The following is a 19628-nucleotide window of genomic DNA, read 5'->3' as shown; positions in this document are numbered from 1 at the left end:
CGTTCACATTTGAACTGAACCGCGTGGTTCATGGCTTTCATTTCATTCTTTAAAACATGTAGTCAGAATTGAAAATTTTAAATTCAGATGCATAACGAAGTTTGACGTTATCAACAATTTTGATTAAATTTAAATTTCCTTTCAGTCAGTTTATCGATGCGTAATTTCAGATACCTTATCGTTATTTGATAACTTTTAATAATCCGTTTAACAAACATAATTTGGTTGTACAAACAACGGCCATATTGGTCTAAATTTCAACTCTCGTTACCTCGTGTAACTTTGGAGCGCTTGCGCAACATTTCTTAAATTTCCGACTTTGCGTTTAAAAAATTTCGGCCTCGTGTTGGTAGAATCAAATTGTGTTATGTGGATTCAATAAATTTCTTCATGAATATCGACCAGCGATAGTCACTTCTGGCGGTATTATTTTCAAAATTAAATTTAATTTTATATATATAAAGAATATCGCAGGGGTATCCAACGAATTTTGGATACACCCTTTTAAGCGGCATTTCGCATTTAAGAGGTTTATCCTCCCCAAAGTTTGTAATAAAATACATTTTCTTTGATTTGTTCAATCAGAATATCCTAACGTAACATTCACAAATTTAATTGTAAAATTTCTAAATTTGTTTCTTGGTAAATCCAATTTCACTTGATATCGTAGATTATATTTTAAGTTGTATCAAATTTGTAAACTTTCGTAGATGATCGTCGAGGGCATATATATATTAAGAGAATATTCAGTTTATTTTAATCTTATTTTGTAAATAATTTTCACTGCGGGTTCAACCTTTCGGGGGATTCATTTAATTTAATTTTCTATTGGGTTATTTTTAGTTCTCAGCTTCGACGGTCACCTATCGAGATATTCCGACGATATTAATTATACTCTGTAAATATTAATTTTAAAATTAAATAACTGGTTTAACAAAATAAACCTTGTAAAACTCACGTGCCGATTCTTTCTTTTCGTCGAAACCAAAATACCATCACCCATTTTCCCTAAGTACCTTCCACTATCGACTGCACCTGAGGGGGTTACCTCTGACCTCTCCACAGCTTTTATGACGCAGCTGTGGGTACAGTCAATTAATTATATATATAGAAGCTCATATTAAATTACAGGTGTCTGCAATCGAGATCATACTTTCTTGCAATTCGATTCAATTGCAAAATAAGTAAATAAAATTTATTATCAAGATTGTAATAACCAACAAACTCATAATCTAAACAACCTTTAATCCAACAATCCAATTCTTTTTATTCTTCTTCGCGTCAAAATATTTGTAAATTAATCACAGCACAGATTACATTTATCGCAGGAAATTACAACTAATACTAAATAATAATAAAAATAAACCCATCTTATCACAGTTTTAAAAATCAGTAATCTTATTTCACTTTTTCAGTTTTAAAAATCATTAGTTCTCCTTCAAATTCAAGGAAAGCGTTTTTCGGAATTTTTCAAAAATATATGACGTATGGTAAGCGTGGTATCTAAATTTCAAGCTATTATCAGGCTACAAGCGGCCAATGAAATGAATTATTATCTAGGAATATCAGTAATAGTAATTATTAACCAGGAATATCAGAAGACTGTGATTAATGTACAAACAATTCATTGTAGTTTGTAGCTTGAAAATAGAATCCAAATTTCATTTGGGTGCCACGCATAGCATACTTATTATACTTTTAATTTTCAACATTTCCGAAAAACACTTTTCTTGAGTTTGTAGGAGAATTTACGATTTTTAGAAAATGAAAAATGGAAAAGTGGATTAAGATTACTGATTTTGATTATTGTGATCGATGGGTTTATTTTTATTATTATTTAGTATTAGTTGTAATTTGCTGTGAATATTGTAATCTATGCTGTGATTAAAGTACAAATAATTCATAATTCACTCATTTCATTGACCGTTTGTAGCTTGATAATAGCTTAAAATTTGGATACCACGGTTAACATACTTCATTTCTTTTTGAAAGTTTCCGAAAAAAGCTTTTCTTGAGTTTGTAGGAGAACTAATAATTTTTAGAAAATGAAAAATTGGTAAATTCCAGCTCGACAATCCTACGCAGTTTTCTTCTAGATATTAAAGGTCAACGTTGGTTTTTGAAACCAATGGAGGTCACATTGAGCATTTATTACAGAGGAATGTAAATAATTTATAAGCTATTTTGAATAATAATAAATTTATACAAAACATGCGTATTGATGAAACGACCGTCTCCTGCTCTATTCAGTTGTTTTTGTAATTGAATCAACAAACAAATTTCAACTTGTTTTGTTATTATTTCTTGGAATATACAAAATAGTTTTTTTTGATGTATGTTAAATGGATTGTAAGACGTCCTATTTAGCTTAAGTATTAACACAATACCATCATAGTTAAAATATAAAAAGTGGGCGGGTTTGATCAAGTCCAATGAAATCATTTATACTTTAAAAAAAATCCCTTCCTCAGTTCAAAGTAATAAAATAAAATAAACTTATATCTACTTATTATCATTGGCTACTGATTATCGAATGATAGTCTGTCAATGAACAAATATATCAATTTTTGCCATACCTGTAGCGCCCAAACTAGGGCTCAAATCCAAAATTGGTAAATGACCTTTTCATTCGTCTTTATGAGCTTATTCTGTAGGCCGACGATCTGCAGTCAATAACAGAACACCCTGTATATGCCTCAGTAATATCCTGGCAAGTTTTTATGTTCTTATTTATATTATAATTCCACATGATAGAAGTAACACCTTCAGTAATTAATTTTTCGAAAATGCGAAACGTTTTAAATTTTATTGTTTAATTCCGAAAATCTTAGAAAAAATCTTTCTCTTACTTTATTTTGCTAACTAATTTTTCATAAAATCTCTGATGAATTCTGAAAAAGTCTTCTTGGAGAACTCAGGATATTTCTTCCGAAAGAGTCTCAATCTATTACTATTTTCTGTCATAAAATGATTGATTAATAATTTATTTGATATTTTCAGACTTTTTCAGAGATAGTTTTACTTCACATATACTTTTCAAATTAAATATTATGAATTCCCGAGCATATTTATTTCCACGAGGGCGTCTGTTAGGTTTACTACAGTTCTACTCACTCTACAAAAACTATCCATTTATCTAATCCATAAAATATTTAATTGGTCGTCTCTTAATAAGTAATATTATTTTATGTAAATATTTAAATTGTAAACATGTTAATTTTGTATTAAATCAACAGGTAAAACAAAATTAATATTTTAGATGTATTTTAACAAACATAAATTTGACAGCTAATAAATACAAATATACCTACATTACATTTATATTTTTATTTTTATATAAAGATCTATACAATTATACATTACATTTATTTATGCAATGTTACTATACCTTTATGTTATCGGGCCCCTCTTATTTTGTCTCATCAAAACAGTAAGGTCACAGTTTAAAATTTTGACCCTAGAAATTGGATTTTTTAATTTTATATATAGATTATTTTCAATCAATAACGATCGATAGAAATGTAAAATTAATTTACCACAGTCATTTGGACAAATGTTAACAAAAAAATTGTCACGCTGAAAGTTATGAAACCGTTTTGAAAACGACGGAAATTCATGAAAAACTTATTTATACTTGCATAAAATATTCGGCCTTGGTATTAAATAAGGTTTTGTATCTAACACGGAATTTGGAAAAAGTAAAACGTATTTGATGACTTTAGTTGTAATGAAATTACCCTCAGCTGCCGGAGACCACTACAAAATGTTGCATTTATTTCGAAACACTAGGATATACGGTCTAAAACATATTTCATTGTAAAATAGCCTTTATCCACACTGTTTGCAAAGCAAATCTAACTTTAACAATAAATACCACCGCATAATAAACACTTCCAGTATATTTTTCGATATACTAAAAACACTTCGAATCGATTGCAGGGACCAAAAAAAATGATTCCTATAATAAAATATTTACATTTAAAAGTGTTTTCTAATAAATATACTCGCTTAAAAAAAAATATGACATTGAAACACTCCAGAATCGTACGCCATGAGTCATGACTTCATCTGTTCATGACTTCATCTGTTCATGACTTCATCTGTTCAACAATTCATAGTATACCAAAGAGTTTATACAATTAGAGAGCGCCAGGACCCAAAACTTGCGATATGATAAATGAAAGAGAAGACTGCCAGTGAGTTCCCCTGTGTGCTGGTCTAATCTAATGGTCATTGGCTACATACTGTTTAAATTATTGCTCTTAAGTAAATAGTTAAAAAACGATTAATGGAATATTATGTAATACATTAAAAGTTAATCAAATAGTAGAAAGTCAAAAGAAACTTTATTTACATAACAAACGCAATGACAATTTAATTTTTAATAAAATTAATTAAAAGTTTTGAGTTAAATCTCTATATATTATAAATTGGGAAAGTAAACATGTTTTTTTGTTTGTTTGTTACGCTTCTACGCTTAAACTAGCGAATGGTTTTTAATGTAACTGTACAGCAATATAGCTGATATATCAGAATAACACGTGAACTATAATTTATAAATATTTAAAAAATAACAAAAATTTAATTTAATTTGACATTTGACATTACCATAAATTACAGATTTCTGTAAAAATAGTCAATATAAAATATTTCACGGCCATCTTATCTGGTATACTCAATGAATAATTTATATATATAAAAGAAAGTCGTGTTAGTTACTCCACTTATAACTCAAGAACGGCCGAACCGATTTAGCTGAAAATTGGCAGGGAGGTAGTTTAGAGCCAGGAGAAGGACATAGGATTTTATCCCGTTCGACAGCATTCCCGCGTGACTTGACATGAAACGTCAGTCACAATAAAACGTGGTAGAACAAAAAAGAATCAGATTTGGAATAACAAAACGCAAATGACAGCTATGTAATTGACGTATAATGACAGATATGTAATGACGTATGGATGACAATTTGATATTCGTAAGAAATCAGTAATAAAACTATTTCTATTAAATAAATAATTAACAATTATAATGTAATGATAGTGCCATTGCCCATTCGTAAAAAGTGAAGTGAACTATAAAACTCGGTATGGTTGAAAATTTGAGTTTTTGGGTGAAGTGAAGTTTAATTAATAATGCCGCGACCAAGTCGATCGATATTTATTGCCATTAAGGCGGAACAAAGTTCGCCGGGCCAGCTAGTTATTATTATAAATTTAAAAAAATAGAAAACCATACAAATATTTTACCTGTGTAAAACAATCCTTACTATTATTTCGAGTTTTATAGAAAGGGGGTAAGCGAGAGCAATCTTCATCAATCTTTACTTTAAAACCAAGCGAAGCGGGTGGGTATCACTCTAGTTATTATATAAGTTTGAGTGCACTTTTATCTACCAATCTTTCAATTACAATATTTCTGAAAAAACAAATTAGTAGTGGTATTAATAGTCTAATTTAGTCTTGCAGTATTCGGAAAAACAATTAGAAGAATGAAAAATTCTGAAAACCCCTGAAAAAGTCTGAAAAGATCCATGTAAAATTTATTAATCTTGAAAACATTAATTTTGTATTCCTTACGAAAAGTATTAAATATGATAAAACCTAGAGTAATTTTATTTATTTTTTTAAATTTTACTCTGATTCATTCTGAAAAAGTCTTACTCTTACTTTAGCTAAATTTTCATAAAATGTATGATTAATTCTGAAGTCTTCTAGTAGAGTCCAAAAATTTATAAAAAAAAGAATTGTTTTTCAGAACACGGTAAGACTAAATGGACTATTCGTAGAAAATATTTACCACAGAGTTAAAGGACTGTAGTAAGTACTTTTTTTTTTGTTCTAATATAATAAATCATATCAGTTTGCTTCTAACAAATTATTCTGGAAATAATTACTTTGCAATAAGAACAATGAAGTTTTATAAAACATTTAATGTTATTTTAGTTTGTGTTTTTATTGTTGGGGACTCAAATGAATATTACATTGTAGATGTAAGTAATCGAACTATATTTAATTTTTTAGTTTATTGTTTTAATACTCAATCTAAATTATTTTAATTATTATTTCTTATTGAAATGGCCCGACCTAAGTTAATCTTCATGGAGTATCCTAATATTTACTATGATATCCTAGAATAAGTTATGATTTCAGCGCTGCGTTTGCAATAAAATGAACTCTAGGTTATCCAACTGATCATTTTCATTGAATATAATGATAATATATTTATAATCATTTTAACGATGTTACTACTCATTGAATTTTTGTTTGATGTGCCGATTATGACTTTGGTCGATTAGTCGATTGTAAAAAACCGATTAGTCGGCCTTTTTACAATACACATACATGGGTTAGAGTGGTATTTTGTGTAAAAAAAAATTACGACATTAGTACATACAATACTATTATTGTTCATAAATTGTTCTTAATTATGTTAAGAAGTCACAAGAAATTTTTTCAGATTGTCTGAAAAGTATGCCAGTTTTTCTTAAATTATTTTTATAATATAAATTTAAAAAAAAAAAAAAAAAAAAACCTGTTTCTGTAAATATGTTAATACGCCAGTAAAATCTTTCAATAAAAACAGAAAAATCACAAAAAGTGATGTAAAGGTACATTTTTGATATGTTATTTGGACCCTCAAGGGAAGTGTGAAATCACATATTTTGCTTCCTGCATAATACACAAAAAAAAGTTGTGCTTACAGCATAATACACGAAAAAAAAGTGCTTCCTGCAAAAAACTTGAAAACCTTGAAAAAAAAAAATTTTCGGACTTTTTTCAGTTTTTGCAGTTCAATTCAAAAACTGTGAGCTTTTTGGCATTAGTTGCCATTATCATTTTGAAAGTATACTAAATTTGAAACAATTTATGCCGATCTACTGTTCCGTATGTCTAATAGTTTTTCAGATATGATGCTTGGAAAATTTCAGAAATGCAAAAATTTCAGAAATTTTTAGTTTTGCTTATGCTAAACCGTTAGGGATAGAACAAAAGTTTAAAGGTAAAAATTGTTCCTTATACCATAATAAACAACTTTTGTTTTAAACATTTTTTCGTAAAAATCATTGTTTTCTCGTACAGGGGCAAATTAGGGCAAAACTTTGGTGACCATTTTCTCCAAAAATATAAAAGATGGAGGGATGAAAATTTTTAGATAGCTTCAACTTGCAAGCCTTATGAAAAATGATTGAAAAAATCCAAAAAAGTTTTCTAGCAAATACTTCTAAATTTTCAACACCTCTGGTACAAATGGGGTTGAGTACACTTTTGACGATTTCATCCCCTCCAGCTTCACGGCTCCAGGGGAGGGGTCTAAGAGGGGAGTTATATCAAACCTGGGACGTTGTTGATATAAACCCTGATGCAAAGTTTCACTGCTGTCCTCTCAGCCTCTCCCAGGAAATTCCATTTTCCTGTATTTCGAAAGGTTTTCCCTAGGGTGTGGACCTTCTTGAATTTTCCCGGATATGTGACCTATACCAATCCTAGGAATACCTTAAGGTCTAGCCTTGTGCCAAGTTTAATCGAAATCGTTAGAGCCGGTTTTGGGAAAACCCCAAAAATCCTGTTTTGTCCTAGAGGGAAGTACCCTTGAAAAAAGGCCTAGGGAAAAAATCGTCTGGAATTATGACCAAACAAAACCTATGTACCGAGTTTGAGTAAAATCGGTTGAAAATTGAAGGCTCCAGCTTGGTAACAGACATACCGACATGCCGACATGCCGACATACCAACATACCGACATACCGACGGACGCAACATTTTTTAAAAACCACTTGTTTGGAATCAGAGACCCTCAAATCGTATATTTCCGTTGAAATCCCGATATCGATTTTTCTTTCGATCGCAATACTTGGGTTGGGTATTTATTATATAATAAAGTAAAAATAGTGAATTGATTTTTTTCAGGTTAATTTCAGATATTGGTTTTGGAAACATTCTAGTAAAACAAAAAATAGTTCCAGAAAATACTTTTGCTCATTCAATCAAATGAAAAAAAGAACTTTTTATTGAATTTTTTTTATTTGATACATAGTTTTTTTGTTATTTGTAATAAACTGATTAAAACCCCAACTACCTCCCGCACCCTTAGGTACACCCCTGAAAGGTCGACTTTTTTATACAGTGTTTACACCCTAATAAACAACTGTGGAAAATTTCAAAGATGCATTAATATTTTGCTTTTAGATATTTAGTTTAATTATACTAAAGATGTAACAGATTTAATTGTTGAAATAGCCTGTATAGACAGTGTTGATTATCAGTATTTGCATTATTTTTCATAAATCTGATAAGTTTAAAACAGTAGATTTGCATCAATAGAGAAGTTAATAAGTTTTATGATATGGTTTCCCCTATGTTAATACAATGAACCTCTTTAAGTAAATTGTAACATAAACCCTAATTGATAGCGCGCGCAGGGTGCTTTTTGTTCTGTAGAACAAATAAGATTTTATTCAAGAGAAATTTAGATTTTTAATCTAACAAAACGCGTTTTTTATTGGATCTATTTGACTTATCATTATTATTTGATAAAACGACTAAATATAAGCGTCTTTTAACGCACGGAGGCTTATTAGGGCGTTATTAAGACTATAATAGAACCAAAGAGCGTTCTATTAGGGTATCTGATATTACGCGAAGCGTTATCAATAGCGCTTCGCGTAATATCAGATACCCCAAAAAAGCGCGCTCGGTATGCTTTTTCTGCATATCATTTCATTGTTGGATAAATCAATATTTATTATTATTCTTGGATCAATTGTTGGATAAATCAATATTTATTATTATTCTTGGATCAATTCATGAAATGTGATTAAAAGGGGGATTTAATAGAAACAAAGAGCGCTCGAAACGTGCCATTTTACGTACCATTAAGCATTAATTTATGACGAAAAACGCGCTATTTAGGTACCTGATAAAGCGCGAAGTGATATTGAATGGCGCTGTGCCTTTTAGCCTGTAAAATACATTCGATTTGTGACCATTACGTTCGGATAATATAATGAGAAGTGTTATTGAAAAGCGCTCTTTTTCTGCATTATTTTGAGTGTTGGATCTATTAATATTTATCATTATTCTATCCATTATTCTTAGATAATAAATAACGCGAAGCATTAGCGATAGCGCATGGTCGTTAAGCGTTAAGCGATACCGCAGGGCGCTTTTTAGGTATCGTTAAGCGATAGCGGAGGGCGCTATTTAAGTATCTGATATAACGCAAAGCGATATAGATGCGTTGTGGGCGGCGCGACTTCTCACCTATAGCACACATAAGCGTCATGCTTCAGCGTTACGGCTTGTATAATAAAACGCAAAGTGTTATTGAATAGCGCGCTATGCGCGCTTTATTCGCGTTGTTTTCCTTCTTAAATCTATCAATAAAAGATAGAGAAGTTTTTACAAACCATTGATCATTGTTTTATGTCGCAACAAACGCGTTATTTAGGTACCTGAAACGCGAAACGATATTCGCTTGTAGAATACGTTCGATTTGCAACCATCATGTTCGGATAATATAACGCGATGCGTTATTGAAAAGCGCACTCGGAGCGCTTTTTGTGCATTATTTTCCAGGTTGGATATATCAAAATTTATCATTGTGAATCTATTATTATCGGATAGTAAATAACGCGGACCGTTATTTTAGGGTGGTATTTAGGTACCTGATTTAACGCGAAGGTTAACCCGCGGAACATAGTTTCCGAGGGTTTTTCTTATTTTGGGAGGGAGGGGGGGTCGGCAATGAAAAAGTAAAAGTTTTCATTCAGCGAACCATTGATTCATGCCTATTTACCTGGTTTAACATACTACCAACCGGTGGTAGTTTAGTTGATGTTTAACCAATTATATCCTAAAACAATTAGCTTTCGGCCTCTGAGCTTGCTTAAATATTACCTCCTTGTCCTATCACCATCAACATTTTAATAATCACATCCATCCATATTCTAATACGGTACTGCGTGAAAGATATTCCGTATGTTTGATAGTTTAAGAGACATGATAGGGTATGTGAAGGCACTATGTTAAATATTTTGAGTGATATATAGTTGAAGATACACCTATGAAAAGTACATAACATAGGTATACATTTATAATTTCAATGATGAAGATTTCATCATTTATAAACAATGATGTTTTTATAAACAATAGTTATATCTCTAACGGGTTTCGTGATGGGTCCTACCAATCCCAAGACAAAAATGACGTACGTAGCTTAATTTACGTCCTAAGCTCGCTATAAAAATTTCAGCTTGATATCTCTTTTCGTTTTTGAGTTATCGTGATGAAAGATGGGCAGACAGACGACAAACAGGCAGACAGACAAACGGAAATGGACTAATTAGGTGATTTTATAAACAACTATAGCAAAATTTTGTTCGTAGCATCAATATTTTTAAGCGTTACAAACTTGGGACTAAACTTAGTGAACTTATTCAAAGGCAAAAAAAAAAGCAGGATTTCGACATCTAGTTTAAAACGCTTCTAACGCGCAGTCTCAAAAATGCTGGAGTTGCGTTAACTAACGTTATGCATACATAAAAAGCAATTTTTGGCGAATATTTTCTTCAGCCATTTTCCCGAAAATCGAGAAAAACGGGCAAAGGTATATATTTATTTATAAGCTAATTAACAATATCTTGTAAATTAAAATTTCGCAATCAAGGGCCTCAAAAAACCCAGAGTGATCAAATTTAGGACTTTTTACACATAATTCGAGGGTAATGATTGGATAATTAACGAAAAATATATATAAAATTGATCGTTTTGAAAACGGCTAAAGATATTGAAATTGTTCATCCTTAATTTTTTTTACAAAAAAAAATTTCAAACAAAAGTTGTTGGAAATGTAATAAATAAAATCAATTAGTTTCATAATGTTGTTAATAACCATATAAATATATAAATTTTATTTATATATACGTTTTTCTCGATTTTCGGGGAAATATCAAAATTTTTGACTTTAAATTTTATTTAGGAAAAACAATCTAATTTTCAAAAATTTGGTTTCCCAGATATTGGCCAAAAATATTTTTTTAATGTATACATAGCGTTAATCAACGCAACCCCAGCACTTCTGAGACTGCGCGTTAGTATGGTCTTAAACTAGATACCGAAACTTTCCCTTTCTTTTAGTTTTTTTTCTGCCTTTGAATAAGTTCATGAACTCGCCTTCTTTTATTTTGAACGGCCTAGTTAAAAATATTTCATTTAAAACGGCAAATTTTCAAATATTATTTTAAATTTATATGAAGTTTCGTACAATATTTTTTTTCAGTGTCCTTTCCAGTACATAAACAATGGTTACTATCATTTTGATGGTGGATATTACAAACTACATACTACTCCACAATGTTGGGCCAATGCTAGATCAATTTGTGATGCAGAAGGTGCACATTTGGCAATAATTAATTCACAATCGGAAGCTAACTTCTTAGTAAATCTTATGAATCAATATTATTCTCAGAATTACATGCGTGTTAATCAATACAATAATGAACTATTAATTGGTTTTCATGATTTATACCGTGATGGCGAATATGTTACAGTTGAAGGTAAGGAAATGATTATATTTTGAAATGCTAAATGAAAAATTTGGTTTATGAGAAATTCAAGAAAAATAACTACGATTTTTTATATTGTATGCATGCATAAAATTTATAACATGTATACAATTTTTTTTATTGTAGCAGAAAAAAAAAACCAAAATATTGAGTTATACTCTATAATGTAATGGAGAGCCGTTAGATTTATACCTCGGAATCCAGGCAAAGTCAATAAATCTTTATAAAAACTGTGAGACCACATTGTTTATAGCTTACTTAAAGAAGTTAAAAACAAAAATTTGTGCGATCTTGTCCAGGAGTAGCAGAGACTCCTTGTCAGGGGATGGATAAATTTTTACCGAAAATAACAACCGGTATAGGAATGAATTTTTATGCAAACGACTTGAAATTTTTTCATTTTCAAGGTTTTTTTTAGTACTTTTAAAAATTTACAATATACTTTTTTCAAAAAACGTCAAATTTTTCTATTATTTGACGTTCAATACTCCCAATTTCAATCACTCGGAAAATATTGACTTTTCGAAATATGTTTTAATGTCACTTTTTGCTTAAAATTCATTCCTTTATCGATTACCGTATATCGATTTTAGCAAAAATTTATACCTCCCCGAGAAAAGATCTCCCACCCCTTGGGCAACATCGCACAAATTTTTGTTTGTAACTTCTTTAAGTTAGCTTCAAACAATGCAGTCGCACAGTTTTTATAAAGATTTATTAACTTTTCCGGGATTTTAAAATTTTAAGATATTTATAACTTACAGCTCTCTGTTATATTTCTTCTGTTATACTCGAATAATGATGAAATGTTGTTATAACAATGGTTTCTGGTTGTAATCATCAGCTTTGAAAACCGAATTTGGCGATAAAGAATGAGAAAATTCAAAATGGGGGCCGTACAATTCAATTTTTAGCTATAAAACGACATTAATTCAAATATATTAAGAAAATAATATTGTCTTACGAGTTTTCGAAGTTGGTAAATCGAAATCTAAAATTAAAAATTGTGAAAATCTAAACTAGGGACTGGAAAATTTAGCTTTTTGACAAAAATCCTATTTTGGCCAATTAAACAACAAAAATCAGTCTGTTTTTATTCTTATAAAGTTCTTTTTTTTTTACCTGTTGTGTGAAGAAAGTGGTGGTAAGAGGCGAGTGATTTTAAAGAATTGAAACTGGAACGGTAGGATAAGGTCGCGATTCTTGCTTCCGGATCGTGCTCTTTGAAAATAGCTGGTAAAAAAAATACTTGCGATCCTCTCACTGGCTTCCAGCCTGTCTGCATTACAAAAAATATGAAGAAGATCTGAAAGAACTCTTCTAGTTTGAACTTTCACTCTTCTTTATTTCACACTGAGGATAGAATGCACAAGATAATAAAGTCTGCAAAGTACTCACTCTTCATGGACAACAATAAAAAAATGAAGGGACATTAAGTCAACCTTGGCAACAGGAAATGTAAATTTTATTATTCCCCAATCTATACGGTGCTGACGTGGTGTCACCACCACTCACTGATTGGAGAAAAAGTATGTACTTAGGGGAAAAGGAGCAAGAATTTGGCGGCTAGAGGACACCGGTACAAAACGTTTCTTGTGATAGGATCACTATCACAGATGAGGAGAATACTGCAGCTTTGGTGCTTTGAAATCCGTGGTGATAGCTTTGGTACTTTGATGGCCTTACTGAGGTATCCATTAAGTACAACAATCACATTGCTTTCAAAGTGTCTCTGCACGTAATTGATGAACGTAGAGCACAGCATCTCGAATGCGGTTGTGAGAATTTGATTCCACAGCACTTTATGTAAAATCAATCACGTTACATTTCCTGTTGCATTGTTTTCCTCTATGGGAGTGAAGAGCGAGTACATTGCCGACTTTGTTCATTTGCGCATTCCCTTCTCAATGAAGAGTAGCACAGGGAAGAGTGAAAGTTCAAACTAGAAGGGTTCTTTTAGATCTTCTTCAAATTCCTGCGGTGAGGAAGGTGAGATGATCGACTGTGAATTTTTTACCTGCAATTTTCAAAGAGCAAGAAACGGAAGCGAGAGTCATGGCCTTATCTTTCCGTTTTAGTTTCAATTAGTTCTTCAAAATCATCCACCTCCCCCACCACCACTTTCTTCACGCAACAGGTAAAGAAATAACTTTTTAAGAATAAAAAAAAGAGATTGTGAATTTTCACAATTTTAAGTTCAGAAAAGATTTTACCAACCTCGAAAACCCCCAGGTCAATATTATTTTCTTGATATATTTTTTTAACCACATTTTATATTATCGGAAGTCTTAAGGGGTTTTATAGCTAAAATTGAATAGTACGGACGCCATTTTGAATTTTCCCATTTTTTATGGTCAGATTCTGTTTCCAAAGCTGACGATTGCAATCATAAACCATTACAACAACCATAAACCATAAACCATTACAGCATTATTCGAGTATAACAGAAGAAATAAGGTGGATTTTTGAATATTTTGGCATTTGTTAGCGAATTTTGAAAAATGATCCTTTTTTGAACCGTTATATCTCGGTAACGAAGGGACATACACATAATGAATGCATTTTTTTGTCCTTGGACCGCAAGGAAATCAAATTATTGGAGAAAAACCAGAAGAAGGTAAAAATTTTACAGTTTGTTCCCCCGTCCTTTTTTAGCACAAGTTACTCGAGGTCAAAAACTTGCAAAAATATTAATTAATATTAATTAACTATCCTTGAACAACATCCAAAAGCTTCATTAACTTCCGATCTATTTCCACCTAACCCTACTTTTTCCTACCTGTCGATTGGAGTAATTTTTAATTTGAAATAAAAGCGAAACGCCATAAAATATTAATAATCTTACTTTAATTTTTCTTTTTGACATTGGGTCGTGGCATTGGGTTAAAAAATAATTTCACTGAGTGCCTCTTACAGGTAACATCAAGGCTATTTTCATCTGCAAGAAATAATAGAACACAGAAGTTGCCGCATTTGAATTTAAAATAAAACCACTATGGACTTATTTATATCTCTCGATAGACATCACTTGTTCATAAATCACGTTATAGACCGAGCTAGTTATTTACTTATTTCTTATTAGTTGATTTTTCTTTTAAGTAGAGAAACTGCTGGTTCGGTAATTTGACGAAAATCAACTAACCATAAAGAACTAGCTTTCTCGATCTGTAACGTGATTCATGAACAACTGGGTCTACCGTAGGTAGGTAAATGAGATTATCGTAGGTTTTTAAAAATTTAATTGCGCCAGCGACAATTTCATGAAAAAATCCATTTAATTCAGTTTTGTTAAATGCTATCGTGAATACGCAACTTTATTGCTTTGGGGTTAATAATACCGTTCATTAATTATGTTTTCGTTCACAAAAATTAATGGTTTGGTAAAATTTTTGGTATGAAAGTGTGAATGGATTTTATTTCCTAAAGACGAAAATAGCCTTGATGTTACCTACAAGTGGCACTAATTTACATGTAACTGACAATAATTATGTAATTAATAGTATAAATCCCTTGTAAATTAAAAATAATTCACATTTTTTTGAAAATGGCCGAACAAGCCGAAACGATCGTAAACATAATTTTTATATTATTTTAAATAAATAATTTATTAAAAAATTAAGTGGTCGTCATTGCTAAATAATAAATAAAAAGTATAATGGACTTCCACAATTTAACGCTCGATACAATTAATAAATAAATTTTAGATGAGACGAAGTTCATCGAGTCATCTAGTATGAAATAAAAGCGAAACGGTATGAGATATTACTAGTATTATTTTTTTTTTGGACCTTGGATCATGGCATTTGATTTTAAAAATTTTTAACCGACTTCAAACAAAAACGGAGGAGGTTATAAATTCGACTGTATTTTTTTTTTTATGTTTGTTACCTCACAACTTTTGACTGGGTGAACCAATTTTGATGATTCTTTATCTGTTTGAAAGCTGTTGCTTTCCGTGTGGTTTCATTTCCCGTTTCATTTCATTTTGGTCTAGTTCTGACAACGGCATCCATGAGAAAACCATAAAAGTCTTAAATTTGCAGCAAGTATGCACGAAAAAAGGACGAATAACTCAATATCAGTACAACGGATTTCGATGATTCTTTTTTTAGTGACAAATTACTAAGTGTACTTCAGATTGACTAAAAATAAAAAAATAAAAAATAAACTTTTAACAAAAAGAAAACTGACTTCAAAAGATAAAATTTTCCAAAATAAATTAATACGCACTAAAAAGTAAAAAAATAACAATAATATAATGTAGTTAAAATTCTTGTTATTTTTGGAGTCGGTGTCAGCCAAGGAAACAACTCTGACAGAACCGTTTGCTACATTAGCTTGGCAGACACCGACGATTAATTAATTGTATCGAGCGTTAAATTGTGGAAGTCCATTATACTTTTTATTTATTATTTAGCAATGACGACCACTTAATTTTTTAATAAATTATTTATTTGAAATAATATTAAAATTATGCTTACGATCGTTTCGGCTTGTTCAGCCATTTTCAAAAAAATGTGAATTATTTTTAATTTACAAGGGATTTATACTATTAATTACATAATTATTGTCAGTTAATTGAAAAATGCATAAAAAATATTTAAAAAAAATAATAAATAGAAATGTGGTTTAGGACAAAACAAACGTTTAATAAAAACTTTTTAAAATTATTGTTTAAATTGCAGATTACAATGTTGACTTGAAAATGTCAATTTGGTCATTAAGTAATACCCCTTGATTCTTAGATACCTTGTGTACGTCCAAGGCCTCCAAAACATTTAATTTGATTTATTTTTTAATTAACTGACAATAATTATGTAATTAATAGTATAAATCCCTTGTCAATTTAAAATAATTCACATTGTTTTGAAAATGGCTGAACAAGCCGAAACGATCGTAAACATAATTTTTACATTATTTTAAATAAATAATTTATTAAAAAACAAGTGAAAACAAACAATTGACTGAGTTAATTGTTGAAATACCATGCATAGTCAGTGTTGATTACTTTATATACAACGTATTCTGTTATTAACTGCAGAAACCTAACTTCTCAAAATAAGCTCATCAAGAGCAACCAAAACCTCTTGTCCAAATTTTTATCTGACCCTTAATTTGGAAGCTACAGGTATGGCAAAAATTGATAAATTTGATTATTCACTGACTATCATTCGATAGCCAGTAGCCAATGATAATCCGAGGATATTTGTAAATTTTTTTAAATAATATTCAACTGAGGTAGGGATTTTTTAAAATTATAACATGATTTGATTGGATTATATAATTTTGCAAAAACATTAAATTATTGTACGTAAACAAACAAACTATGTGACAATGGGTGTGGTTTGTTTGCTTAGGTCCAATGATAAGTTGTTTACTTATAATTATTATTATTTTCTCAGAATAATAGAATAAAAAATGTATAAAATTATTAAATTGCCCCACTTTTAATATTTTTATTCTATTATTCTGAGAAAATGATAATAATTATAAGTAAACAACTTATCATTGGACCTAAGCAAACAAACCATACCCATTGTCACATTGTTTGTTTGTTTACATACAATAATTTACTGTTTTTGCAAAATAATATAATCCAATCAAATCATGTTATAATTTTTAAAAATCCCTACCCCAGTTGAATATTAATTTAAAAAAAATATACTAATATCTTCTGATTATCATTGGCTAGTGATTATCGAATGATAGTCAGTGAATAATCAAATTTATCAATTTTTGTCATACCTGTAGCTTCCAAATTAAGGGTCAGATAAAAATTTGGACAAGAGGTTTTTTGTTGCTCTTGATGAGCTTATTTTTAAGCGTTACAAACTTGGGACTAAACTTAATATACTATGTATATTTCATATATATGGTATAAAAATAAGTGGCCGTTATTGCTAAATAATAAATAAAAAGTCAAATTTATTTGATTATGACATTTTATCAACGATTGTAAATTTTAATTAACCTGCAGCTTCAGTTCATTAATAGATATAGCCCCCCGCTTAGCTTGCTCACTTAACAAAACCATTACTCCTATCTCTTGAATCTTAAGATCTATCTCTTGAATTTCGCTGCGGTCGCGTGCAGCTTCTATTCATTACTTATGGCCTTCAGCCTAACTTAAGACTTCGGCAGTGAAGCTCGTATAGAGCTCCAGTTCATAAAAACCTTATAATGTGCTTGGCCCACCGCTAAACACAAAATTTACCCAACATATCCTGGTGGAAATATTTCTCTGCCAATAGTCTAATTTAGTCTTTGCAATGTTCTGAAAAACAATTATAGAAGAATGAGTAAGTCTGAAAAATTCCGAAAAAGTCTGAAAAGATCTCTGTAAAACTTATAAAGACTGCATTATTACAAGTTTTTGAACTCTACTAAAAGACTTTTTCAGAATTAATCAGAGTAAAATTTAAACAAATTTCATTAGTTAGTTGTGTATCGATTAAAATGATCCACTCTGTATATTATGACCCACTATAGGCAAATTATTTAGGAAAGATTATAACAACAAGTCTTCTAATATTTTGCAGGTCAAGATTTGGAGACAGCGGGTTATAATTCATGGGTACCAGGACAACCAAATGAATTATTTGGCCAAAATTGTGGATCAATGTCTAACAGAGGACGACTAAACGATTTTCCTTGTTCGATGCCATCAATATTCGCATGCGAGGTTACGAAATTCACCACATGTAAGTTATTATTTTACCATATTAAATAAAATATTACAACTCGTATCGGTTTCAGGTGATAATGTTGGAAGAATTCGAGCTATGCCGCGAATTATGCCGTGTGACCCACTTATGTCACTCCCTCTAAAGGGAACCAACTCCTGATGCCGAAATTAATCAAAGATTGTATACACATTCTTAAACAAAGAATTATAAAATTCTAATAAAACAAAATTAAAAATAAAAACTAACAATGAGTTAAACATAATAAAAATCAACATAAATTTAAGCTTTCTTCAGCCCTTAGAGCCTACTTTTTCTCTCACTCATCACTTTTTCTATATATTGCGAAACTATCGTTATCTGCCTTCCATCCCTAACATTTAAAACCCGGTCCAGCGAAACCAATCCTTCCTTTAAAACATTATCTCTTACTTCCGCACTTATATCCTGACATTCAAAAATAAAATGATTTCCCGACTCACACCCTCCACATATACTCCCACATACTCTCTCACCGTTTATTTTATTTTTATTTTCCCACACATACCTTCCCGTTCTAAAGTAAGCTAGTAGTCTTCTTGTATCTCTGTTTGCAAGTGATAGTGATATACGTTCGAACATCTTTTTTCTGTAATTTTCTTCCAGGCCCACTTGAATTAATTTTTTTTATGCAAGTATTCTAAATCAGGCATGTCCTTATTCATTCCTATTTCGTTCATTATTTCAACCACTCTATCTTTCATACCCAGTCTTTTTGTATCGCCTTCGTGCTGTCCTGAATGCGATAGTAATAATTTAAACACTGCCGTCTTAGAAAAGCCTCGAACGGCAACTCACCCAATTCAACAAGTGTTGCTTCATTAGGGGTAGACACTGCTATCCCCAGTATATGTTTATACGCAGCGCAGATAAGACTATTTAATCTTGGATCTATTTGTCCCATTTCCCATATTCGCGAACCATATGACAACACCGAAAAAAGCAGTGCCTTAACCAATCGCAGACAGATACTTACTGGCAAATTAGGATGATTGTTAACACACATTTTTACTGCTGCACATACACTTTTGGCTTTCCTTAAAATATTCTCTTGTTGCACTTTCTATTGCCCATCATGTGAAATATATACTCCCAAATATTTAAAATACCTTACACACTCAATTTCTTCTCCATACATCTCCCACATACATTTGTTATTAGTTTTTGAGCCCTTGCTTACGACTAACATTTTGGTTTTTTCCACATTTACCCTTAATTTCCACTTCTCGACATATTCTACCACTCCATTTAGAGCTCTTCTCATTCCTCCAATCGAGTCCGATAACAGAACTATATCGTCTGCATACATGAGGATTTTAATTTCTGTGTTCCGGATGCATGGGC

General features: G+C 30.9%; 1 protein-coding gene across 1 annotated transcript; it reads left to right on the top strand.

Annotated features, from left to right (window-relative positions):
- Nucleotides 1-5887: 5887 nt before the first annotated feature.
- LOC123300088 (hemolymph lipopolysaccharide-binding protein-like) lies at nucleotides 5888-18472 on the top strand. The gene is made up of 4 exons (XM_044882562.1): nucleotides 5888-5989; nucleotides 11277-11553; nucleotides 18102-18263; nucleotides 18319-18472. The coding sequence occupies exons 1-4, from the start codon at nucleotides 5909-5911 to the stop codon at nucleotides 18405-18407; spliced, it is 609 nt and encodes a 202-aa protein (XP_044738497.1). The 5' UTR covers nucleotides 5888-5908; the 3' UTR covers nucleotides 18408-18472.
- The last annotated feature ends 1156 nt before the right edge of the window (nucleotides 18473-19628 follow it).

This window comes from Chrysoperla carnea, chromosome 5 (genome assembly GCF_905475395.1).
Source record: "Chrysoperla carnea chromosome 5, inChrCarn1.1, whole genome shotgun sequence".
In the NCBI taxonomy this organism is placed as follows: Eukaryota; Metazoa; Arthropoda; class Insecta; order Neuroptera; family Chrysopidae; genus Chrysoperla; species Chrysoperla carnea.
The sequence above is the reverse complement of the archived record's forward strand: the minus strand, read 5'-3'. Positions and strand labels throughout refer to the sequence as shown.

Excerpts from the sequence above, each read along its gene's own strand:
- LOC123300088 (XM_044882562.1), top strand. The coding sequence starts at position 5,909 with ATGAAGTTTTATAAAACATTTAATGTTATTTTAGTTTGTGTTTTTATT. Across the intron at positions 5,990-11,276 it reads ATGAATATTACATTGTAGAT|TGTCCTTTCCAGTACATAAA; the intron begins GTAAGTAATCGA and ends ATTTTTTTTCAG. Across the intron at positions 18,264-18,318 it reads GGTTACGAAATTCACCACAT|GTGATAATGTTGGAAGAATT; the intron begins GTAAGTTATTAT and ends TATCGGTTTCAG.